The 16,897-nt window shown below is 54.8% G+C and overlaps 1 protein-coding gene across 1 annotated transcript; it reads left to right on the top strand.

Moving 5' to 3' along the window:
- Positions 1-234: 234 nt before the first annotated feature.
- Positions 235-12,420, top strand: SNTA1 (syntrophin alpha 1). The gene is made up of 8 exons (XM_088538692.1): positions 235-502; positions 3,888-4,073; positions 9,245-9,446; positions 9,581-9,788; positions 10,011-10,141; positions 10,478-10,674; positions 11,002-11,189; positions 11,541-12,420. Exons 1-8 carry the CDS (start codon positions 235-237, stop codon positions 11,631-11,633), a joined length of 1,473 nt encoding a protein of 490 aa, XP_088394818.1. The 3' UTR covers positions 11,634-12,420.
- Positions 12,421-16,897: the final 4,477 nt, after the last annotated feature.

Raw genomic sequence — 16,897 nt, 5'->3', positions numbered from 1 at the left:
GAGTGCCCTGCGGAGAAACCCCCGGGGACAGCGCGGGGGCCGGGGACGGCGCGCGGAGCGGGGGCCGGAGCTGCCGGGGCTGCGCGGCCGCGGGCGGGGGCGGGGCGGCCCGGGGCCGCCCAGAGGCGGGCGGACGGTCGCGGGGGCGGCGCGGAGCCGGTGCCCCGCGCGGCGCGGAGCCGAGCGGCGCGGCCCGGCCCGGCGGGGGCGGTCGGTGCGCGGCATGCGCGGAAGATGGCGGCGGGCAGGCGCGCCCCGCGCACCGGGCTGCTCGAGCTGCGCGGCGCCGGCGGCCACTGGCTCCGCGTCCTGCTCAGCCTGGCCGAGGACGTGCTGGCCGTGAGCCCCGCCGCTGGACCCGGAGCCGGTGCCGCAGAGGCGCCGCCGGCGCAGCTCAACGGCGGCGAGCCCGGCTCCGCCGTGCCCGAGGCGCTTGCCAACATCAGGCGCACGGTGCGCGTCGTCAAGCAGGACGTGGGTGGGCTCGGCATCAGCATCAAAGGTGAGCGCCGGGCCCCGCCGTGGCGGCTCCGCGGCGGCGGCTCCGCGGCCGCGACCTTCAAAGTGGGAAGCGGCGGAGGTGGCAGCGAGACCTGCGGGACGGGGTGTCCGGGGCAGCGACCTGTTGCCTCCTCAAGCCTGTACTCTGCAGCTGGGCTGTTATCCCCAGGGCTGCTTTAGACCGGGCGGGAGCTGCAGTGTTGGCACCTCCGTCCATCCTGTCACCCACCTCAGAGCAGGTGAGGGAGGACAAGGTTGAAAGTGGGAGGACGAGGGGGCTCAAGGACGTTTGGAGGGAGCTCGGAGACCAGGCTGCCCCCTGCACTGAGTCGGGGAACAGGGTGGCTTTTTGGGGACACAACCAGGCACAGGGCTTGCCTATATTTGGGACACTGCTGGGGGTGCTCTGCCAGGGGTGCTTCGCTGGCAGAGCCGCTTCTCTCACTGCAACGTTGCACACGCTGGCACTTTCCTGCTAGGGGAGGTGTCTGATGGAACGGATGGGGTGTGCAGGGTACCCGCCTTACAGAAAAGCGGCTCCGTTGCAGCAAACGGAGGTCTCTGCATGCTTGTCCTCGTCTTTTCAGTGACCCCTGGGTCCACTGGTCTGACAAATATCCTTTTTAAGCTGTCAGCAAAATGGAGAAAATGCCTGCAACCTTTGTAAAGTCCTTGGGGATTTCACGCAGAGTAGCGCGTAAGACCTGGGCACTAAAAGAACACTCGAGCTTGAAGATGTCCGGTCTTGGAGGCCTGAGCAGCAGGGAAGCCTTGTTGTCATAATCCGTGTTTTCCTTTCCACTGCTCCCCTCCTGAGCCGCTCTGCTCCTTGGTGACTTTCCTGAACTTTAGGCTGGAAACTTCACGGGAGAGGGATTGTGTTTCTTCTTGTGTTTATTTTTCATGCAGCTCTGAGCTTGTTAGAAGTTCAGAGAAAGAAGGATTAAACAGCCGCGGGCCAAGGTCCGTCCACTTGTATCGGGAGGAGAGTTTGTAATTTAATGTAATGGCAGGCCGGTCTGCATGCTCGGTGGCCCACGGGCCAGGGCAGGGGTATATGAATCTTGTCCTCTGACATGGCTTAACCTCAGGTGGGCAGAGGGAATCGAGCCTCAGGCTCCTGCTTCTGCTCGGGCCGTATGAGTGCCTGGCACAGGGAGAGTTTGTGATGCAGATGTCGGTTGGTCTGGATGGGAACAGCAGCTTGCTCCTGACCTGCTACTTGCCGTGACTGCTGCCACAGGATGCCTGAGCTTGCCAGTGTTCCCTCTGGGGTAGTTTAAAATCCCATTTATGATAACTCCTTGGCTGCAAAGTTATTGCTAGCTCTGCTATTTCTGCTAGGAAAGGGAAATATGTGGAAAACACACAGCAGTAATCCCAAATGGGAGCTGTCAACTGTCCCAGCTGGTTGTGCAGCTCCGAAGGTCACTGCCACTGCTGCCGAGGGGGGGGACATTTCTCCTTCTTAGCAGGGGTGCTGATGCTTCCCAGTTAAAAAGTAATACATTTCATGTATCTTAACCTCAGACTTTCCCACAGAAGTCCATACCAGGGGAGATGTGAAAGCAGCTTAGGTTTTACAGCTCTCTGTGGAGCTGAAGTGCTCAGAGAGCCTGGCCCCAGCCTGCAGGGCAGCTCGTGTTATCTGAGGACTCCTCGCTGCAGAACGCCCGCATGCCCTGGGGCTGAGGCCGCACAAGTGCCTCTTGCTTCTCTGCTTCCAGCCTCATCCACCTTGCATTGCTCTCAGCAGTGGCCTGGGGTGGGACGGGACTGACACCATACAGCAATCCTAGAGTAGGTGCCGCCTTTGGCCCTGGTTCTCCTCTTCTGGGCAAGAGTGCGAGGCAGACGGCCGTTATGCTGCAGAAATGCTTGCCCTTGGTTCCTGGTGTGAACAACAGCCGCGGTTTGTGCAGCATGAGTGGAGGTGGCCAAGGCTGGTGCTGCTCTTTGCGTTAGGCTGATCTGGGGATGTGGTTGTAGCTCAGGGGCTGATACTGCAGCTGGGAGCACCCAGGGGCTGTGTTAGGTCAAGGGCACAGGGGCAACTCCAGGCTCCCAGCTGCACACCTCATCTGTGTCATGAGCTTGCTGAGACCTGGCCATGGCCCTGCTCCCTGCCCTGGGCCACATCCCCAGCCCTTAGCTACATGCTACAGTCAGCTGTGGGGGGCCGCTTCTTTTGCTGCCCCCAAGTCCTGCTAAGGGTTTGCTCTGGAGTTTACTTCTTGAGACCTGCATATCCAGAGGTGCCTGGGGAGGGTTGGCATGGGGGCTAAATGTCTAGTCTGGCGATGTGTTTTCCACGGAGGAATGAGAGGTGAGCTGCTCATACGACTGCCTCTTCCCTGGGGACAGGCATGGGAAACCCTCTCGCAGCCTCATCACTCCCCTGTGGCCTCCGGTGCTTCTTCCACCTCCTGCTCTGGCCACTGGGCAGGGGCGCTGGAGATGCCCTGGCGGGAGGCTCCCCGTGTCCTCAGCCCCAGCACGGATTAGGAATCACTGCTCTAAGGACAAGCTTCTTGCAGAGACCCCTGCAGAGGCCTCTCTGACAGCTGATAAGCAGAGTCCTCTGCTACACACCAAGTTTTACAGATATCTGAGCAAGGAAATGCCTGTGGCAGCGGCTTCGAGCAACCCCAGGGCGGCCACCCAGTGCTTTCTGCTCTTGGGCACGCTGCTGCTGCACAAGCTGGGGTCACCATCTGCCTTGGGGACAACTGCTCATCTCTGCAGGAGAGGCTCTGCTTAGCCCTAGGACACCAGGTGACCTGCAATCACGGTGCTGCTCTGTCCCGGTGCGTGAAACGCTCTTCTGCAACAGAGCAGAGATTAAGGGTAATTGCTGCTCTCGAGCTCCTGGGAGGAAACGCTGCTCGCATCTACCCGCAGGTTCAAAAGTTAATGTGAGAATTGATCTCCGCATGCTCCAGCGGTGCTTGAATAGGCTGGGGAACAGGGAAGAGCAGGTAAATAGGGCTCCTGTGTGGAGAGGAGCAAATGTCCAGATTTCTCTCTGGCTCTTTTGCCTCTCCAACCATTCAGCCGTCTTATCCATTTGGGACATGCAGACCTCGGAGCAAAGGTGGTCACTCAGCACATGCAATTAATAGTGCAAGTGAAGAAGCGGTTTCCCTGCCAAAACCAATGGGAGATGGCAAGAGCACAAGTTTGTTCTCAGAGTGGCTTTGGATTCCCTCATAGTTTTTTTGGAGCCCTATAAAGTAGTTTGTCCTTATCCATGCTGAGGTCATCTGAGCTATGGGCTAGTCCCAGCAAGGGAGTAGTGGCCTGGAAGAGGGATACACGTTTGCTGGGCTTGGCTGGTGCCCAGGTGCATGCAATCTCTGTCATGGCCTTTTTCCTTCTGTTTTAAGGTGGCCGAGAGAATAAGATGCCCATCTTGATATCCAAGATCTTCAAGGGGCTGGCAGCGGATCAGACGGAGGCGCTGTACGTGGGAGACGCCATCCTCTCTGTGAACGGCACCGACCTCTCGGAGGCGACGCATGACGAGGCAGTGCAGGCGCTGAAGAAGACGGGCAAGGAGGTGGTTTTGGAAGGTAGGAGCTGTGGCTGCTCCCAACGGGGCCAGTGTTCTTTCCCAGGTGCTGTTATCTAGTTATTGCTCTTTCGGTGCTCTGTGGGCCAGATGTGCACCGAGAGCTGGAGCCCGAGGGTGGCATGTCCTCTGTGTGCACATTTGCATAGTCTTTTAAATGAAAGCCAATATGTGCAGCCTGGTTTAGCTGCTTGTATGCAGAGCTGGAGAGCACTGCCGGGATGTCCCTGCAGAGACGGTGGGAGCAGCAGGCACTGGCACTGAGCTCGGAGCCCGGCCGGGCTGCATCCCGCATGGCAACTCTGTGGGTTTTGCAGAACAGTTCATGGGCAATGGTAAACTCTGGTTTTCCTGTGATTTTTGGCCACGGCACCTAGTGCGGTTGAGGACAAACCTGCGTGTCAGAGCGGAGCTGGAAGGACGTCTCTGTCCTCCTGATGGGTTGCCCCATCTATTCAAGGAGGTCTATTCAAGACAATTTCTGTGCTGGAAATGGGTTTCCCTCGCTGCTGTAGGGCTGCAGATGCCAAAAGGAGGATTTTAGTTTGAGGAAGCGCCCTGGGCTCCCCAGGCTTGGCCTGGGCAATGGAGGGAGAGCAAGGGAGGCAGAGGGAGCTGCGTCTTCTGCTCCAAGTGACCTCACAGCGTTTTCTTTCCTGCTCCTTCCCCATGCTGTATCGCCTCCAAATCTTAATTTTAGCTTTGCTCAGCCCTTTTCACTGTGGGTTCCTCCTCTCCTGGGAGCCGCAGAACCACATTTCAGCCTGAGGAATGTGCTGCTCTGCACAGCTGCTAGGAGCCCGGAGCGACCTTTTTTTTTTTTTTTCCTCTTTGACCAAAGAGAAACACAAGAACCTCTTTCTCTCGGAGCCTCTGAAATTCCTTCCTGCAGTCTGCTGTACCCAGACCACCCTCTCTGCTGCTCTTTCCTTTTCATCCTGTGCTTTGGCTCGTGCTTTGCTCCTGCTGAGGGTCCTACATGGGGTGAGGATGAGCCGTCCTTCCTTCAAGAAGCCGCTTCTCTCTATGGATCTGCCAGGCTCCTTGGGCTCCCTGGGGCTCAGATGGAGGGAGAGAGTTGCACGGAGAGTTCCCGCTACCATAGTCCGGCTACGTGGATGCCTCCCTGTTCCCTCCCTCCCACGTGCCTGGAGGCGGCTCTGTGGGCGCTCACGTGCCGCATCCCGCCCCGGGCCATGTCAAGCAACTGAGCACAAACAAGCCGCAGGGTGACAAGTGTGCTGAGGCCAGCGTTATTCCCCACTGCCCTTGCGAAGGGAGTTTGTTTTGGGCCGTAGGAGGTTTCTTTGGCAGCGTGTGCCTGTTCTGCGCCGCTGGGCGGTGACGCGGTGGCGCCTCGCGGGTGGCTGGGGCCAGGCCCCTAGCGCAACCTCCAAGCACAGGGATGCTGGAAACTGGGTCCCCCTGCCCCAGCTTTGGATTTAGCCCCAATTTCTCTCACGTTCACATTAGCTATAATTATTCAAAATCTAGTACTAGAATTTAGCACAGGGAAACAGGCTTGGGTGGCTCCTGAGGAGAGCTCTACCCCATGGGAGAGCTGAAGCCTTGGCATTAGTTTATTCCCCATATCCAAAGCAGTGTCACCTGCCAGGTTTCATCCTGGGCTGCCGCACTCGGCTTGCAGATCCCGGGTGTTGATGCTGGCCGGGCATGATGGCATGCACATGCCTCTCCCTGCGTCCTGCCAAGGCTTTCGGGAGGTGCCAAACTTCACCCTTGATATTTATGTGAGGAGCCTGCCTGTATTTAGGTTACATTGTTATTTTGGGGAGAGTTGCTCTGCCTTACCTTATTTTTCCCTTACTTTTTTGTCTCGCTTTGTGTCGGAGAGCCTCTGCAGCAGGGGGAAAGGCTGGTAAACATCCTCCCAGCTGCCCAGGGAATGGCTTTGGTGCCAGGATAAGCAGTTTTTCCAGGAGCAGGTTTTCCAGGAAAGGTCCCTGTGCTGTATCAGCACGAGGAGCAAGCTGCAGGCAGCAGCAGAAAGGAGGGCTTGCAGCAGGACGCGTTTCAGCAGACATCTGCCCCGCAGGACTGGGGCAGCTCAACCCTCCTGCCTGCACCCTTGGGCAGCTCCAGGTGCTGCCACAGGTCTCATTGACCTTCTTGGCCGAATAACAGCTTGAAAATCAGGAAAGCTAAAGGGACAGGAGGTAGACAGCAGAGTGGGTCGCTCAGATTTGGTGAGGGTCAGGTTAAGCATGGGAAGGGCAGACAGCTCCAGGCAGCAGAGAAATCCACGGGTTGCAGAACCAAAAATACCCAAAGGATGGAGGATAATCTGTGACATGAGCTGGAAGGAGGTTTTGAGGCGGTGGCGCCCAGGGCTGGGCTTCAGTTGCCATAGCCGTGTCCACGGAGAGGTCCCATCCCTGCCCTCTCCTCGCTGGGGAGGCTCTGCAGGATGAGACGGAGGCAGCGCTGCTTTAAGGGCCGTGCAGATCAGGGCCGGCAACCGCTGAGACTTTTCTTCCTGCTGGAAGTGGCTCCAAGCTGGGAGCTGTGATGCAACATTTCTGCTGAGTGATTCTGGAGTGGTGCTGATGAACAGGGGCAGTGCAGCCAGCCTCTTAAATGGTAATTAAAAAAAGAAAGAAAGAAAGAAAATGTCCAGTGTTAGAATTAATGTTGCCAGCAGCAGAGCTCATACATAATATGGTCCAAGTCACTTGCTTTAATGAGATGAGTGTAATTAATTAATCCATTTAGTAGTGGCAGACTATTTTGCTGTACCAAAAGGACCGACAGAGGTTTAAGCCTATACCTCATAAAAACAGCAGCAGTGCTGTTATTAGCCCGTATCATCTTTGTGCTCCTCTTTGTGGTGCTGTTGGAGGGTGCACAATGCACGGTGACCTGGGGTAGCACTGGGATCCTGCTTGGAATTTGGTTCCCTGCAAAGACTTCTCCGTTTCCCCCGGGAAAGCAAATCACTCCCTGACAGGGCATGGTGGCAACGTTCCCCATCCTAGGCACTTCTCCTGTGCTGGTCTCGCTGTGACTAGGAGGGCTGTGGGCCTCTTCCCCCATTGCAGAGTCACGTCCCGTATTGCCCCATGCAGATGCCTCCAACTGGGCTATCGGCCCCACTTGCCTGTTGGTCCTCTCCAAAAGCAGAGCCCCAGACTCATGTTTGATGTATCCCAAGGGAGAACTTCTTGCAGAAAGTGCTGGTTTGGTAGCCTGGATGGGGTTTGGTCCGATTTGGGATAAAGTTAAGCGAAGAACTGTAGCTTTGGACTTGTCTGCCTGCTCCTTGCAGATGGAGGCACCTTCCCACAGTGCCCATCACCCCTCGGGATGCTGGTGATGCCTGTCCATGGCAGTTTGCATTGCAAAGGCTGCAAAAAGCAGGGCAGAAATTAAGCTGTGTAAATTGTCCTGGGGTGGGGGAGAGGGACGCGAAGTGCAATGGAAAGGGACTTGCTAGTGCTGGGACATCCTGGTGCTTCAGAACCAGCTTGAGGTCCCTTTGGTGTCCTCGTGCCGACCTGAGGATGGGATCCGGGTGCTATGAAGCTAATGCCAGTGATGTGTCCCGCGTGCCTGGGACGCCGTGGAGATGCCACATGGGACAGTTGGAACCGCCCCCTGCAGCCTGGACACTGCCCTGACACCGCAGCCCCGCTCACCCCAGGGCCACCGACGCTCAAGGATGTGCCTTGTGTTTCGGGATACGGACATTGTTTTTCTGAACCCCAGTTTGCTCCCAGGCAGCAGTACGACGGCAGGTCCCGCTGCCCCGATTAATGCCGCGGGGCCAAATCCAGCCTGGCTCACATGCCCAGCTGCACGCAGCGGGTGCCTATTTATACCGGGCGTGCAGCCCTGCGCCGGGTGCCGCGCTGCAGAGTAACCCGAGCCACGTGTGCGAGAGGCAACGCAGCCATTTATAGTTGCGTCCCCAGCGCACGCTGCGAGCGGGCACAACTCGGAGCGGTGTCCCCAGAGCACCCCGATCGCGGGGCAAATGGAGAAAGGGGCTGCGCCGCCTCCCCTGCCCTCGTGCTGCCACCCAGGCAAGGGGACATGGGGCACAGGGTCTGCTTGGGCATTTTGCAAGTCCCCTTTGCTCTCCCTTCCTCGCAGTGACACTTTCGCGATGAGCTCCCCAGCTGCTCCACACTCCGCCAAAGGGTTCTGGCCCATGCCTTGAGAGATGATGACCTAATTTTTGGGATGTAGCCCTGGGGCCCTGTCAATCCCCAGCAGCTTTCATCTCCTCCTTCCCCTAAACCTCCAGACCTGGGCTGTGGTACAGATGCAGCTCTGAGGGCTCTGGCTCCAGCCCTGCTGGGTTCTTAAGGATAATTTCTTTTCCCTGGTTTGGAGCTAATTGTCCGGGGGTTATGTGAGCTGCACGAGTGCAGCTGAGGGCTTCTCCTGGGGCCAAGCCATGGTATTTCAGAGCTATTCCTGCTTTGTTCCTTGTTGGCTGCTGGACTGGCTGTACCAGCACAATTTGGACTGTGTAATTTTGGCTTGGGATCGCTGCCCGTTCCCCGCCCCGTGCCTCCGTGTGCCACCCTGGCTGCCTGGGGGACTCGATTGGAATTGGATCTGTGAGCTGCTCCAGTTTAAAAAAATAAAAAAAATAAATAAATAAAGGGAGAGAGAGAGGAAAGAGCTATTTTTAACCTGGCTCAGTTCCTGTGGTGCTTTGCAGCACGGCTGGGTCCGTGTGGTTCTGTGGGACGGGGGCTGCCTCCAGGCAAACGTTTCCAGGGTTGTCTTCAGCCTTACGCTGGTGCTGCCCTGGGCCAGGCTGCTTCCTGCCTTGGGATGCCCCTGCCCCTGCAGGGACAGGCCAGGCTAGACACCGCTTTAGCATTCTTGGGCCTGCAGGGATCAGTGTGAGGATGCCCAGCTCAGCTCCAGGCCTCCAGATGTTGCAACATCTGGAAAGGAAAAAGGGGGAAAGGCTCTTGGGAATGCTGGAAGTCCTGTCTGCTACCTAGTACCCGATGTCGTGATCCAATGCTGGCACAGGGTGTGGGCAAAGGATGTGCTGGGCTCCAGGGTCCCCACATGGATGATGATTCTCACCTCTCCAAGGAAGTTATGGAGCAAGGTGTCTGCTGGGGCATGGGGACCCCACTGCAGGTCACCAGGTGCCAAGTCCTGAGCCACAGCCTGTCTCCCCTGCAGTGAAGTACATGAAGGAGATCTCTCCATACTTCAAGAACTCCTCCACCGGGGCTACTGTCAGCTGGGACCCCTCGCCTGCGGCCTCGCTCCAGAAGCGGGCATCTCCCGTCCTCTCCCTGCGGGACCTCAAGGAGGGGAAGAACCTGCCTTTGAAAATGTGCTATGTGTCCCGCAAGTGTCTCCCAAGCGACCCGGAGCACAGGTAAGACTGGGGGGTCTTCCAGGGCTAGAGCCACCTCTGCTGCTGCTGGGGCCATGTGGGGCCAGCACCAATGGTTTCCTGCACCTGAGGGCGCAGGATGACAGTGCTGCACCCAGCGGGCCATCCCTCCGCAGGTATCTGGAGGTGTGCTCGGCGGATGGGCGCATCACCCTCTTCCTGCGGGCCAAGGACGAGGCAACCGCACAGTCGTGGTTCAATGCTATCCAGACCAACGCCAACGGGCTGCTGCCCAGGGTCAAGGAGGAGCTACGGGCCCAGCTGGCTGGTGCCGGCATGGCCGGGAGCAAGGATGTCAAGCACGTGGGCTGGCTCACCGAGCAGGTAATCCCGTCCCGGGGTGGATGTGCCCAGGGTGGGCTAAGGCAAGCGGGTCCCCCCTCGCCCCATGCCATGGGTCTGGCTGCTGCTCCAGGCTTTGCTCTACCTGGAAATGGGTGTTGGGGGACAGAGCGATGTGGAGCTGGCGAGGGAGGTCCCCAAAGGGGGACTTGGTCATACGTGCTGCTGGGCATGGCTGCATCCTGCTAACCCTTTGCTTCTCAGCTGCCCAGCGATGGGACGAGGAATGTGCTGGCCATCCTGACCGAAAAGGACCTCCTGTTCTACAACAGCCTCCCACAGACCCGGGACGCCCTGAGCAAGCCCACGCACAACTACCCCCTCATTGCCACCAGGTGGGTGCAGGGTGGGTGTGCAAGGTGTGTGTGCACATAGGCGGGTGCGTAGGGTGGGCACAGCACAGGGGTGTGGATGCAGCACGCAGTGTATATGTCTGCACGATGTACACCCGATCGTATGCACGGTGTGCGTGTGCATATTTGTGTGTGTGCGCATGTGCGCAGGGTCGGGTCCGCCTGATCCGTGGGGCTGCAGCGGCCCCTGCGGACGGCGCTGCGATGCCGCAGCTGCCACGGGAAGAGCGTGGATTGGAGCCGGGAGCGGGGCCGGAGCGCGGGGCCGGGCGCGGATTCGGGCTCATCTCGGATGCTAATGCCGTGTGGGTGCCGCAGGCTGGTGCACTCGGGCCCTGCCAAGGGCTCTCCGCTCTACGACGCCGAGCTCTCCTTCGCGCTGCGCACGGGCACACGCCTGGGTGTGCAGACCCACCTCTTCAGCCTGGAGACCCACCGCGACCTGGCCGTGTGGACGCGCATGCTGGTGGATGGCACCCATGGTGCTGCCGAGCTCGTCCAGCAGGTCTCCACAGGTCAGTGGAGGAAGGGCTGTGGACACTCCCCTACGGTTGGGGCCTGCAGTGGGACAGCCCCCATGACCGAGTTAAGGGGTGCCTGGAGCAGTGAGCACAGGTCATCCCTGTTTGTGGGCTCTAAGCCAGCCTTGGAGCTCAACTTTGCAGCCCTGCAGGGATGCAAAGTGGTAGTGGTGAGAATCCATCATATGGAGGCCCATATGGTCATGCAAGGGTCTAAAGGTGTCCAGCTTGGCCAGCCCCTGGCCACCCAGGAGGCAACCAGAGGAGGTTGGGGCATGTGCTGGTGGGACGCATGTGATTTGTCCACCTCTTCTCCTTCAGCCTGCACATGGAATGGGCAGGACTGCACTCTGTCCATCCACATCGACAAAGGCTTCACCATCTTCACCACGGAGCCTGGGCTCAGCAAGACAATCCTGCTCCAGCAGCCCTTCGAGAAGCTGCAGATGTCCTCTGATGATGGCACCAAGATGCTCTACTTGGATTTTGGTGGCCCAGAGGGAGAGATTGTGAGTTGGCTTTGTCTGAGGCTTCTTTCATGCCTTTGCTCTCCCCACACTCCCCCCCTGGGAGGGCAGTTGGAGGAGGACAGCAGCACCCTGCCTAGCACCCATCTCTCTTAGTAAGGGGGTTGGCCTTCTTCTCCTAGGGCTGTGCTCCTTCCATCTGTGCTGGTGCTTGTGGCCCTTCGCAGAGCCCCAGTGGAGCCGTAGTGGGGTTCGGGAGGCTCTCAGTGGTTGTTGGCTTCCTAGCAGCTTCTTCATGGCAGATTGTAGAGCTCTTCCCATCAGAAGGAGAAAGTTGACTACTCTGAGCAAAGCCTTTACCATTGCACATGTGCCTCCGTTCCTTTCTTGCAGCAATTGGACCTTCACTCCTGCCCCAAAACCATTGTCTTCATCATCCACTCATTCCTCTCAGCCAAGGTGACACGGCTTGGGCTGCTGGCATGAAGATGGAGAAAAGAGCCAGGCAGAGCAGTATCCAACACCTCCATGAGATCTATGCACCTACAACTCCCTCCAGGCCAAACTAAACCAAAAGCCATCCAGATGAGATAAGAACCCCCAGGTCATGCCACAACAGCCAAGAAAAACCCTTATCGTCCAGAAAAAACAGCACTGCAGGAACATCTTCCGGGCAGCTGTAGTCAAAAGCCTCTCTCGGACGCAGCGCCAGGACTTCTCTGGTCCCACGTTCAGCAGCTGCTCTGTCCCCTCCTGCCTCAGACACCGTCACTCACGGGAAGCCTGGAAAGTCCCCGGTGGAGAGACCACCCCGGCCAGCCCTGCTATCACTCTAGTGCCTTGAGAGATGATATTTTCTGTACAAAGAATCTGTTTGTATTGATGTTTTATATTTATATAGCCCAGTTAAAGATGCTGATGTGGCCCTGTTTTAAGCGCAGGGAGAGTCCTCAAATACTGCAAAGCGGATGCATCCACTCCTCCAGACACGCGTTTTGGAAACACAACACCAGAGCCAGCTCCATGTCCATGCCCAGGTGGAGCTCTGGATGAGCACTCCCTTTGCAGAGCTACTTGGTCTTGTAGCTAATGACAGAAACCACTTTTCTCTCCCAGATTTGGATGCTTCGTTTTCTTCTACTAACTCCTGGATCTGGGCTTATTTTGTTTCTTGGTTTATGAGGGGAGGGTTGTCAGGTGGCTGGTGGGAAACAACTTGTTTTATGAGCCAAAAGATTCTGCACGAGGATTACTATTTTTTTGGTGAAATAAACATTGCAGATGGCAACCAGTGGGAGCCAAGGTCTGTCTCCTGTTTTGTTTGGAGAAGTAGGAGCATTGTATAAGGCAGCTAACCTGACCTGGGCCTTGGGGTGTTTCTGCCAGGACATCAAAAGGCGTGAAAAGCTTTTGCTTGGTGGTTCAAGGCGATGCAGCAAGGCAGGGAGGGGTCTCTGTGTTGAGATACCAGTTTGTTATAAAAGGTCTTTCAAGGCCTCAGTTTCCCTTGTCCTTGGAGACCCTTGCTCACTCTTTGGCCAATACTAGATGAAGTTAGTTTTGCTTGTCATTTTGCTTAGCAGAGGACAGGAGAGGATTCAAAATGCTGATGGCCTGGTGTGTCAGCTGATGAGCTGACATCTTGTCACCCCTTTCCCAAGATCAGTTTCAGACTGAGAGTTTCAGGCAGCTCTCGACAAAGCTGCTTTTATTTAACTCCTGGGGCTCGACGGCTTTCCCCAGTGTTGAGCAAGGCACCATGCAAAGACAACAACTGATCTGCATTTCCTAGAGCCAGTGGAGGGGCATTCACAGATGTTTCCAATTGCAGCAAAAATGCACAGAAATCGCCAAGATCTCGGACAAAACTTGGCAGAATCCAGCAGTATTTCCTGGCCTTATGTTACACCTCGTCCTACTGCTACACGACGTCTGGGAGGATGGTGTACGGGAGGCTGTGCCTGCAGAGCCCCTTCTCCAGGGAGGCCAGCCCAGAGTGAGGCATTTGTATGTTGTAACGAGACATGTGAATTGAAGGCACTTTCCTAACGGGAGTGGAGATTTGCTCGTCCGGCACTTCTGGGTCAGCAGCAAGAGCAGAGCTCTCAGGGAAGCCTCTGCAATGAGACAGGGACAGGGAAGGCCCATGTTCACATTGCTGTTAAGTGACAAATTGTGTTAACCTTTTCCTTCTGTCTTGGCCCCGAGCGTGTATGTCAGGGAGTCCAGAGTCTCCTGGGAAAGCGAATTAGAGAGAACTCTGCGGAAGGCAAACCCTCTGGCTACTGAAAGTACAATAGCAAATAATTACCTACAAAACATAACATTATTTTTAATGATAATTCATGTACGCTGTTCCGCAGTGTGAACCTGTCCCAAGTGTGACACTAATGTGAGCAGCGCGGTACAGCGGCAGCGTTGCTGGCCAGGCTGCTGACAGCAGCTGGCGCCTTTCACAGGCTTATTTTAGAGGAAATTCCAAATTTTGGAAGTGTTTTCCCTAATCAGCTGTGTATGTAAAATGCTGCTATCGCGTGCTCGTTAAGCGGAGGTAACACTTCTTGTCAAGGAGGCTGCTTTCTGCTAGGTCCCTGCTCCAAGGAGAATAGCCGGCTTGCGCAGAGCACCAGGCACAGACTGGAAATTAATCATTTGCCTAATGGAGAGGAGGTCTGGCAGACAAACCAGGGGATGGAGGCAATCACAGAGTGAAGGCAAGTCCAGCCTTGACTGAGGAGCCCGCAAGCTGGGCAGACTAAACCTTTCATGCTGGGTAGACCCGTTCTTTTATTGCACATAACTGTCAGGTTTCCAAGAGACCCTGCAAAATGGATTTGCAAAAAAGAAAAAAAGAAAAAAAATGTTACTAACTGTTAAATCAATACAACAAGTAATTTAGAAGCAGGTGGTGTATTTTTCTATGATCAAAAGCATGTCTGCACAAGGAAAAATATTATTACTGCAATTTACTTTCCTGTTCCTGCCCTATGGCCATTACTCTTTGGGGTTTACTCTGATAAAAGAGGGAATATCTCCCAAGCTAGAAGAGATTTCCTATTAATCTTCCAGACCACAAAGTGCTCGGCTTCAGAAGTGCCGGTTGGAAAGGCTGCCCCGCTCCACGCAGGGGCTGGGAAGGACCTGGCTCAGATTGGAGACAGCAGGCGTTTACTTTCTTTGATTTCTTTGAGCAACTCCCTGCCTCTTCTATCCATCTGCTTTATACCAGTGATGATGGGTCAGTTTATTTTATGGGAATCTCCCAGCTGGATCCTCTCCCCAACACTGCTTTTGCACAGAGGGCTGTAGCTGAGACAACCAGCGGGATCCGGAGCATCTCATCCAGGGTGGGGACCAGAGATCGATGGTATCTGTGACGCAAGATTTAGCTTTAGGTTTCAAGAAACCCAAGAGGTACCAAGTGCTTTCCCACTGGGCCTAAAATTTTGTCAGCCTAAAATTCTTTTTTCCTAAAATTCCTGATTTTCTTAGTCTCAGACCTGCAGGAATTTATGGTGCACTCGGACAAGGACAAGCTCTGAATCTTTATGACCTACAGGTTGTTCTGCCAGAGCATTTTCGGGGAAGGTTGAATAGTGACAGGGACATTTCTGTACCATGAGACTAATATCAAATATCCAAAAATGTGCAAATGGCACCAAATCAGGTTTCTGGGTTTGGCCATGAGGAATGGCTAGCATGATAGGAGGTGTTTGTCTAAAGTGACTGCTGGAAGTGATTGGAGTTCCCATTGGGACATCGTGGGATTTTTCCCCATAGATGAATACCAACGATATGGGGTTTTATTTTGCCAGCCACTTTTATGGCTAGGGTGAATATCTGTGATAGCTTCTTTAAAATAAATATAATGAACTCAGCTTATGTAACCAGAATGATTGTGATGGGCTTGCGTAAAAAGCAGATTTCCCAAGCTAAGGCAGTTCAAGGCAAATGCAGTTCTATTTGGCCACCACGAATTGAAGAGAGCAGGTGAAGTGGGTTTTAAAGGTGCTGTGAGTGTGGGGGAAATGGATGGCAGAGAGAAAGAGAGAGCAAAAAAGCCCAATTTTGCTAGATAGGCTGAGCTCCTGAGGTGCTGGTAGCAAGAGGGGGCCAAAATGGGGGCTTAAGTGGAGGAGCGGAGACATTTTCACCCAAACACTTGTATGGCAGATGGAGATGTGCACAGCAGGGGCTACCCATGCAGCTCATCCCTTCCTGGCTCTTCCTTTCTGAGTGACCTGTGGCATGGATGGGGTCTTGCCTTCCCTTCCCCACGGCCGTGGTTCACCCACTGCCACCACCCAGGTCACTCACCCAGGGCTCATCCACTTGTTTAAGGCCAGCGGAAGAAAGCCCAAATGAGTTCACTGCCTTCAGTGCTCGTCCTGCCATACGCAGATGCAAAACAACATCAGTGAAAGGATGTAGCCTGAAAACAGGGGCAATATCTCAGCCCGAAACAGTCTTCAGCAGCAGTTCACCAGCACAGGAGAATCCTCAGCCCATAAATACTCTTAAATAGACATAAATACCCTGCCCCACGTGGCTGAGTCCTTGCCATGCTCTACCATGAATTAAGATGACATTTGGAGAAATTCATTTAGAATACCAAAAATATAGGAAAAAAGAAAAAAGGCAAACAAAAAAACTAAGATATCTAAAGTGCGTGTTGCCACTGCATTTTTGCAGGATTGCTAAGCACAACTGACACTTTATGGTTCTGCATGAAAGCTGGGATCAGCATTGGCTTATGCCATCACTGCCGGTCCTGCAGCATCTCCCAAGCAGCAGTGCATGGAAGTACTTTGCTCAGAGGAACGAGGCTGCTGTGTGTCTCGTGCCAGAGTCTCCGGTTGCTGCTTGTGCCACTGTGTTTTGTTTGAGGTGACACAGGGACAGGCGGGACCGCAGGGCTGGGTGGGGGAAGAAGGGAACATTCGAATGCAGCCGAGCTGCAGCTGCAGGGACAACGTGGGCAAAGCCCATTTGCAATAGCGTGCTCACACTGGCTGCAAGGATAGCGCGGGTCTCGGGTGGGCAGGTGGGGATACCTTCGGTGAGTTGGCTTACATTCTATAAGTAAATAAAGGAAACACATGCTTAAAGCATTATTTAAAGGCAATAAGAGGCTTACTCTTTGTATTTCTACCCAAATTCATTTTGCACCTAAAAATTGCTCTTAACAGGTGAACAGCTCTCAAGAGAAGCCCCATTGTAGTGGGACAAAAACTGGGCAGTGAGTTGGAGAAATTTGGATTCTGCTTCCCAGCTCTGACCCAACCACTTTGCTTGGTGCCTCAGTTTCCCACACTGTAAAGTGGGAATATTCCTATTTCCTTCATTGGCAAGCCACTTCAGCAGTCACAAATACATCATGGTTCTCCATCAGTAACTATTCCAAAGCGCAAGATGTTTGGGAAGGGTTCCTCTGTGTGTATGTGTGTGAGGTCTCTTCGGAAGTGCAAACACTAAGGAGTTTGGCTGTGAGAAAATGCTGGAGTAAAAAGTTGAAGGCATATATATATATCCATTTGATAGATCCATTTAATTTCTCTCTGTGTGGTCTAAAGTTGATTAGGTTTCGAGAGACTCTGTGCCAGAGTTGCTGAACTGACAGCCAGAAGATGTAGGCTTATTCTACAGCAAGAGTATGAAAACCACAGAAAATTGGAATCTGTTTTATAACACTCATTCAAGAGAACCAAAGCCGGCGATGGAATTGCATGTATAGTGATGTGGAGGGATAC

This window comes from Tinamus guttatus, unplaced genomic scaffold (assembly GCF_059628265.1).
Source record: "Tinamus guttatus ecotype Peru unplaced genomic scaffold, ASM5962826v1 Tinamus_guttatus_pri_ptg001150l, whole genome shotgun sequence".
NCBI lineage: Eukaryota > Metazoa > Chordata > Aves > Tinamiformes > Tinamidae > Tinamus > Tinamus guttatus.
Note: the sequence above shows the minus strand (reverse complement) of the source record. Positions and strands in the feature narration are given on the sequence as shown.

Coding starts and splice junctions, on each gene's coding strand:
- SNTA1 (XM_088538692.1), top strand. CDS start 235: ATGGCGGCGGGCAGGCGCGCCCCGCGCACCGGGCTGCTCGAGCTGCGC. Junction 9,447..9,580: donor CCAAGCGACCCGGAGCACAG/GTAAGACTGGGG, acceptor ATCCCTCCGCAG/GTATCTGGAGGTGTGCTCGG. Junction 9,789..10,010: donor TGGGCTGGCTCACCGAGCAG/GTAATCCCGTCC, acceptor TTTGCTTCTCAG/CTGCCCAGCGATGGGACGAG.